This window comes from Bison bison, unplaced genomic scaffold, assembly GCF_000754665.1.
Source record: "Bison bison bison isolate TAMUID 2011002044 unplaced genomic scaffold, Bison_UMD1.0 scf7180017864128, whole genome shotgun sequence".
NCBI lineage: Eukaryota > Metazoa > Chordata > Mammalia > Artiodactyla > Bovidae > Bison > Bison bison.
The window spans coordinates 2,211,070-2,219,995 of NW_011494700.1; the positions used below are offsets into that span (position 1 = coordinate 2,211,070).

Below are 8,926 nucleotides of genomic sequence, written 5' to 3' on the forward strand. Positions count from 1 at the left end.
ACATTAACTTTACTAGTAAGACTTCATTTTCTTCTGAGAAACTGCCTGGATGAGAGGGCGTGCTGATTGTAACATTACATTTACTACACGGCACTGAGTCACTACATTCCACTGAGTAACTGGGCGGTCGGGGGGTGGGAGGGGGTGTTCAGATGCTTATCCATTCATCAAATGTTTCTGAAACCTTTAGAGCTTTACTTTTCTACTCTGTGGCTTGTGTATTACAAACTCCCTTTGAAGAAAATTATCCCAGATAATCCATCTGTGATAATACAAGTACTGCAAAAAGCAGTGATGAAAAATATTGTTTGGAAAGGCAAAATTGCCACATCCACTTTCCGAGGCACTGTCATAGAATCATCTCTGAAATGGAGAAATTCCATGTGTAAGTTAAAAATTGCTTTCCTTCCATTCACCCAGCATGCATGAATGTCTTGTTATAATCTCTCTGTAGACTGAGAAAGTCAGGAGTCCAAATGCAGAACTGTAGGTTTTAGAAAGGCTTTCTCCTTCCCTTCCCATAGATTTCAAGTTTGTTTTAAACATTCCACAGTTCTCATAAACACTCATGTGAAAAGGGGAGGATGATTACAACCTTATCAGACCTGTCAATTGACAAAAAAAATATCTCAACATAGTATCTCATTTTTAGAAAACCAATCATAATTGCATTTCCTTACCCTCCATTTAAGGTAGAGAGAACTAAGACAAGAGTTCCCACATTTTAGTGGGAAATGGCAAATCCTTGTCACTAACTATGGCACCAAGTAGTTCATTCAGGAGAAATTTCAATAAAAAGGTAGAAAGTTAATCGAGACAATTTATGTATGCTCAGTCACTCAGCCATGTCCAACTCTTTGTGACCCCATGGACTGTAGTCGGCCAGGCTCCTCAGTCCATGAGATTTTGCAGGCAAGAATACTGGAGTGGGTTGCCATTTCCTTCTCCAGGGCTAGATAATTTAGGTCCTAAATTAATTTTTAAGGACTGATATGTTTAGTTTAACAAAACGCTGGTCTAATTTACTAGAAAATTAGTAATGTTCTCTTTCACCTTGAGCTGGATGGGCAGACTCAGCCACTGTCTTGTTTCCTCCTTACACACAACTAAAGTAATGCCTGACCAGACTCAAAATGCATGTAGATGCGACATGCTCATTGGCACAAAGCAGGCAGCAGGGGAAGGCCCCTACTTTCCTGAAAAACTCAGAGGAGCTTTACTGGCAATCAGTCATTTTCCTCATATATATATAATGTCAGTAGATTTTAAGACAGATGCACATAAAGTTACACAAATGTTTCCACCTCTCCACCACTGAGTGAAACATGCCATTCTTTGGAGAAAAAAATACATTCATTTTTTTCAAGTATATTTCAATATACAAAGATGTTCTAGCTTTGTTTCACTGCAAAGACAAACTGATGTCACACGTGTCCAAGGGGAACTTCACTTTAACTTCCCTTTGGTGTGGATTTCATGAAGTTTTGATTTTTTTTAAAAAAATTGCTCTAAATATGCATCTACTTTTATCTGAAAGCATCAACTCTTTATGTCCATTTTATATATATGTACATAGTCAACAAGGACAGCAAAAAACAGTCTACATATGTACAATGGTTTAGAAGTGGCACGCTCTGAGGAGAGCAAGGGCCACTGGCTCCGATGGGCTCACAACCAATTCAGTGATTGTCAGCTCTGGTGTCCAGCACTGGGCCAGCAGCATGCAGACTCCTCCAGACTGTAGCATCCTTGAATGGTCACGTCCTGCTGAGGTGGCAAGTCTTCATGGCTTGTTTCCTGTCTTGGCTTTGTTGTTAGGGTTGCAGTTTAAGTCTCTCAGCAGTGGTTCGCAGTTGGCTAGAATATCTGCAGGCAGCAGCTTCCAGATCTGCTCCACTGCCTTCTGATAAGCCGTCTTCTCCTGTTCCAGGGTCCGGATCAAAGACTTCATTTTGGTCTCTCTGGTTAAAAGATTTTCCAGGTTGGACTCCAAGGTCTGAATTTTAGCATGAGCTATCTGTTTGGGGCAAAAACAAAAACACACAAAATCCGCCAAATCAACAATCTGAAGGTTTTGGTTCATCATCACAGCAGCAGTCAGAACTTACATATATTAGCTAATCATATCATATTACTTAGTACAATAGTATAGGAAGCAAATACTCTGAAACCGTCCACGACATGGCGATTTTTTATGGTTCTCAAAAATATAACTAGAGTCCTAACAAAATACATCTCATTTCACTGAATACACCAAAAATGCAATATTAAATCATCATCCCTCAGTAGTGAGGGTACTCACTCCACACACAGGTCTTCTCCAAGAGTGACTGGGATCTGACAGGGAAAAACAGGAGATTCCTGACACTGCCCTAAGGTGTTAAAAGAGGTTTTTTTGCCCTCTGAAAGGAAATACAGGGTTTGCTCAACACATACATGGGATCTTATCAGTTTTTACAGGTGTTGGATGTGCCCATATAACTTGGGAACCCAGAGGTGATGACAGCATTGAACTGTGAATGAAAAAATTTGTAACCATTAATAAAAATCATTATAACAGAAAGTAGGTGCAAACCCACTTTCCCTAAATAAAGAAATGTTCAACTAATCATCACTGAAACATCCTAGTAATAAAGGACAATAGCCTGTTTATTTTTCTTTCTGAAAACAGACACTGTTGTCTCTTTTTAAACAATTTTTATTGGAGTATAGTTGCTTTACAATGTTATGTAAGTTTCTGCTGTAAAGTGAATCAGTTATACATATATCCCCTCTTTTTTAGATTTCCTTCTCATTTAGGTCACCACAGAGCACTGAGTAGAGTTCCCTGTGCTATACAGTAGGTTCTCATTACATATCTATTTTGTACACAGTACCCATAATGTATACATGTCAATCCCAATCTCCCAGTTCATCCCCCTCCTCCTCCTCCACCTTGGTATCCATCACACACACACACACACACACAAAATCTACGAACAATAAATGCTGGAGGGCTTCCCTGGCAACTAAGCTGGTAAAGAATCCGCCTGCAATGCAGGAGACTCTGGTTCAATTCCTGGGTCTGGAAGATCCCCTGGAGAAGGGACAGGTTACCCACTGCAGTATTCTTGCCTAGGGAATTCTATGGACAGAGGAGCCTGTCAGGCTACAGTCCATGGGGTCGCAGAGTCAGACACAACTGAGCAACTTTCACTTTCATATAATTAACACCTCAAACAAAGATATAATTTGGTAAATAAATGCTGGAGAGGATGTGGAGAAAATGGAACCCTCCCACACTGTTGGTGGGAATGTAAATTGGCACAGGCATTATGGAAAACAGTATACAGGTTCCTTAAAACACTGAAAAATAGAGCCTCCATATGATCCATCAATCCGACTCCTGGGCATATATCCAGCGAAAACCATAATTCAAAGATACATACAGCCCAATGTTCATTGCAGCACTATTCGGAATAGCCAGAACACGGAAGCAACCCAGATGTCCATCAGCAGAGGAATGGGTAAAGATGTGGCACCTGTACACAGTGCCATGAAAAGTAACTAAATAGTACCATTTGCAGAGATGTGGATGGACCTCGAGACTGTCATACAGAGTGAAGTCAGTTCGAAAGAGAAAACACAAGTATCACATAATATCGCTTATACGTGGAATGTAGAAAAATGGTATGGATGAATTTGCAGATCTTGTTTAAAAAAATGATCTTTAGCAATGCACTAACACAACATTTTGGCATTGTTTTGAATAGAAAAAGGCATAAAATGTTGTATGGGCCAGAGCTAATATAGATGAAATGAAGGAGGCCAGTGTTTCTTCTTGGGGAGCAATTACTCTAGGAACCCCTCATATCTAAGCTATTACTCTCCCAGTTATCCTTCAGAGGAGTTACCACACATCAAAGCAGGGTTTTAGTGTTCCCTAGTTTGGAGACATGTGTTGACGAAGTGATAGGTAAGCAGAAACCAAGGAGCCATTGGGTACTTAAGTTCTAACTCAGAATCCCTCTCCCCACACTCCCTACCCCCAAGCCCTCGGCTCCCTGGAAGCTTTACTTTCTCCCCTCCCCCTCCTCTGATCACGGAAACCCCATTCCTTGAGGCCTGGATACACAGCACACTTAATATAGGTTACAGATGTGCAATATTACTTTACACTAAATCACTTATCGCATTTGTAAGAGTGCACTGATAAATAAATACATAATTTGTATTATGAAATAACTATGAGAGAGCCCATCCTTAGGTAGGTTGATAAGGAATCCAGGGCCCTTGAGGAAGAAGGGGTCCAAGGCCTTAGGGAAGGAGAAAGGGGTCTGAGGTTCTCAAGAGGAGAAAAGCAGAGACCTTTTTTTTCTACATTGCTTTGTCTTAGTCAATATAACAATGTATCTTGCTCAAAGACATGTTTCTCCTTAACAAGAGCCTTCTGACTAATCTTGTTATTTTAAGATGTATATTATGGGAGTGGGTCTGGTAAGATCTTTCTTTCTATTGTTAACTCCAATCCTGTTATCTTAAAATGTAAATTGTGGGAGTGGGTCTGGTAAGACCTTTACAGCCTTGAGACATTCTTTTGATTTATTATAATAATCAATTGAACAAGTATATAACTCTTGCTGAGACTAATAAGGGGGGCATTCTCAGTCCCCCTTCTGATGTCCATGTCAGAAGCTTTCTCTGTCCCTTTTTCACTTTAATAAAACTCTGCTACACAAAAGCTCTTGAGCAATCAAGCCTGGGCCCTGGCTAAATCTTCTTTGGAGATCACCACATTAAAGCTATCAGCTGCAAATTCCTTCATGGCAAGGATTACATGTTACCTGTTTTCATTCAATTTTCTCCTTTCCATTTCTGTGAGTTTTAGTCTAGACAGTTCTCATCTTCCCCAATCAGATTTCTACAAATAATTGCTAGCTGGTCTCCCTACCTTCTCTCCCCGTTCTAATCTGTCCTCATCAAGGTTTTTCCAGATTGATCTCCCTAAAGTATGGTTCAAAATTTTTGAGAGATTTCTCTCTCAACGTGATTAAAGCTGTGTTCTTCTTCTTGACCTTGAAAGTTATTTATAAATCTGCCTCCATCATGTTTACCCCACTTCTCCCCAATGTAAATCTTAAATGGATATGTTTCCTCTAAGTTCTGCCATATCATCCAGCTTTCAACACTCCTCTCTTATTCCCACCAAGCCTCTAGAGTCCAGCTCAAGCCCCAAGACACCCAGAGCTTTCCCAGTTTCCTCTAGTCAATCCCTCCCAACCTGAACTTACACCAAACACGTGCAATACCCAGTAAGTTTTGAATCAGATTCTGCTCTGAACTGCCATTTAATTATTTTGTGAGAGGAGATTTTCTCTCCCAACTGACACTTACATCAGCATGTGCATTTGCAGCCCCCAGGGCACTTGGACACACTCTGATACACAGGTCAACAGTCAGCAATGGCTCAATCTATACCACAGCTCTATCCTTCCTGGGATGGTTCTATGCAGGAGAGGAGGCACTCAACAGCTTTTATGGTCAAATCACTATCTCTTTACCTGTAATTTTTCTAGAAGGTCCATGTTTTGTCTTTTCAGTTGGCTGTTGGCCCTCTCCAGCTTCTCTATGGGCTCACTGTCCTCACAAGCATAGGAAGATTCTTGGAGTTCATCCTGTAGCACGTGATACTCCACCTCATAGGCATGTAACTGTTTAGAAATATCCATCTCAAAAACCTGCAGTGAAAACAGGGGTCAGTCTGACTTTCAGGATGTACACAAAGATACATCTGTGTATCTAAGGTGCATTTCCCAATACTTCTTAATGAGGAACAGCGTGACATACCAAACAAAGGGAATTGTAACAAATGTGACTGTCAAATAAAGACAAACAGATCATTTCTATACAATTGACACATTCTCAGGAGGAGGCCAAGACACTAGAGAAAGTTAATGTCCAAAGATATTTTGCAACCAAAATATACATAATCTAGGAATGGTCTCCCAAAGTGTAGCCTACCAGATAAACATGAATAACTGAGTAACTCTTATACAAGTTGGAGATCATCTTTGCTGGTTAATAAGCAAAACTGCATACTGCTGCTGCCGCTAAGGTGCTTCAGTCGTGTCCGACTCTGTGCGACCCCATAGACGGCAGCCCACCAGGCTCCACCATCCCTGGGATTCTCCAGGCAAGAACACTGGAATGGGTTGCCATTTCCTTCTCCAATGCATAAAAGTGAAAAGTGAAAGTGAAGTCACTCAGTTGTGTCCGACTCTCAGCGACCCCATGGACTGCAGCCTACCAGGCTCCTCCGTCCATGGGATTTTCCAGGCAAGAGTACTGGAGTGGGTTGCCATTGCCTTCTCCAAAAACTGCTTGGGTATTTCTATAATAATAATATCAAAAGCCCTTCTAATTATTTGTCAAGGAGGTAGAAAGGGCTTGTACTAAATATTTTCATCCATTTTCTAATCCATGCAAGTCTCTTAGAATTCACTAACATATCCTACCAGAGAGAGAATCTTTAAAATTGCACACCCTGGAAACTGTACATACGTATTCAATCTCTTAGTCATGTCCAACTCTGTGACACTATGAACTGTAGCCTGCCAGGTTCCTCTGCCCATGGGATTTTCCAGGCAACAGTACTGGAGCGGGTTGCCATTTCCTTCTCCAGGGGATGTTCCTGACCCAGGGATCAAACCCACGTCTTCTGCATTGGAAGGTGCACTCTGTAGCACTGAGCCACTTGGGAACTGGGCACTGTATAGAGCTGTTTAACTGCAGCTGCCTCTGCTCTCCCGTATTGTCACCCATTAGGAAGACAGTTTGCTTCAAAGTTAGAGAACAAGTAACTCCTCCTTAGTCTAAACTTGCAAGAGAAGGTGAGCTGCCATTTAAGCATTGGTATTCACACTAACACTCTTGGGAGAGAAGAAACCACAAAAAATCTCACTGACTTACTTGCACTACTACTATTAGAGATACTCAAATCTTAGAATTGAAATGGTATTTTGTGACAATATGGTTATTCTTTTTAAATAAGCATCTTTTTTCCCCCTACCCAGTGAGTATGAACACACTGGACTACTATACAACCATTAAAAACGAGAGCATGAATATATTTATTGGCATGCAAAAATGTCCGATACTCTACAACTATTTTAATAAAAAATCATTATACAACAGCATGTACAGTATAATTAGAGATTTTAAGAGGATGTTTAAGATGTTTTAAATCTCAAGCTATTGAGATTTGTAACTTCACTTTCTTCTTTGTGCTGTTCTACATTATTTGCATTTTTACAGTAAATAAAACTCATCAAAGTCTCCTTTAATATTAACAGTTCATTTTTGTTCAATTGCTAAGTTGTGTCCTACTCTTTGAAACCTACTCTTTGCAGTATGCTAGGTGCCCCTGTCCTTTACTATCTCCCAGATTTTGCTCAGATTCATGTCCATTGAGTTGGTGATGCTATTTAACTATCTCATCCTCTGCTGCCCCTTCCTCCTTTGGCCTTCAATCTTTCCCAGCATCAGGGTCTTTTCCAATGAATCAGCTCTTCACATCAGCTGGCCAAACTATTATTCCATAGTTAATCAATTCTACTGGCTAGAAAGTTATCTTTAATATCAAGTCCAAATCTACCAGCCTATAACTTCTATCAAATAACCACAGTAATAATCTCCAAAGCTAGGCAATCCCCGCATTAATCTTAGAAAAGAAAGGTGATCTAATTTCAAATCAAACTTCATCTCTCTCCAAAACCACAATCTCTGACTACTTGCCAGTCCCAAAAGATATTTCTGAAGAAATGGGGAATAAGTGAATATGTAAATAAAATTTATATTTTTCTATTTCCAGAGCATCTTAACAAATAAAAAATATTCACAGGTATTTACAGAATAATCTGCTTGTGGTTTCAATTCCACACATGTGGTAGAAAGAAAGTTTTACATGCTATAAAATGAGTTCTTGTGATAGACTTGTATAGAATGATACAAAATTCTTCAACTGAGTTGGTTATGTTTACCCCTAAAAACAATGTTATTTCCATTCTGTAGAGAAGGAAGCTGGGACTCAGAGAGGTTGCCCTCACTTGCCCGAAGTCACACAGCTAGTAGATAGCTGAACACTAGCACAAGATCTCAGACTCCCTTTCTCTTGCTCTAAACTCTGTCTTTTATCTGCTATCCCAAGGGCCTCTTGGAAAGTGGTAAATTTTATCAGTACTCATAAGGCATGATTGCTTTATTTACAAATCTGGTCTTAAGTATATTCATGTCATCTGAACAACAGTATATAACTACCACTTACCTGGTCCCTATGAAGAATCAGGGACTAGGTACACGATATACTGATTACCCTCCGTTTGCTTCCATTCTCTGCCCTCATCCATTCTCGGTACCCTAGGAGGCAGACCCCTCTGACCTGCATTCCCCACACTTTTCTTCCTGCTGATTTCTGGTTCAGTTCAGTGCAGTTCAGTTGCTCAGTTATGTCTGACTTTTTGTGACCCCATGGACTGCAGCACACCAGGCCTCCCTGTCCATCACCAACTCCCGGAGCTTACTCAAACTCATGTCCATTGAGTTGGTGATGCCATCCAACCATTGAATCCTCTGTCGTCCCCTTCTCCTCCTGCCTTCAATCCGTCTCAGCATCAGGGTCTTTCCAGTGAGTCAGTCCTTCACATCAGTTGGCCAAAGTTTTGGAGTTTCAGCTTCAGCATCAGTCCTTCCAATGAATATTCAGGACTGATTTCCTTTATGATGGACTGGTTGGATCTCCTTGCAGTCAACGGGACTCTCAAGAGTCTTCTCCAAACCACAGTTCAAAAGCATCAATTCATTGGCACTCAGCTTTCTTTATAGTCCAACTCTCACATCCATACATGACTATTGGAAAAACCATGGCTTTGACTATATGGACCTTTGTTGG

The 8,926-nt window shown here is 40.6% G+C and overlaps 1 protein-coding gene across 2 annotated transcripts in view; it reads right to left on the bottom strand.

Annotated features, from left to right (window-relative positions):
- Nucleotides 1–8,926, bottom strand: part of TBC1D4 (TBC1 domain family, member 4) — a 263,231-nt gene that overhangs the window by 556 nt on the left and 253,749 nt on the right. For both annotated transcript variants that reach the window (XM_010839664.1, XM_010839663.1), the window contains 2 exons: nucleotides 5,541–5,717; nucleotides 3–2,017 (listed from right to left, as the gene is read on the bottom strand). In XM_010839664.1, coding sequence (XP_010837966.1) covers nucleotides 1,784–2,017; nucleotides 5,541–5,717 — 411 coding nt within the window. In that variant the 3' untranslated portion in view covers nucleotides 3–1,783. The remainder of the gene's footprint in view (nucleotides 1–2; nucleotides 2,018–5,540; nucleotides 5,718–8,926) is intronic.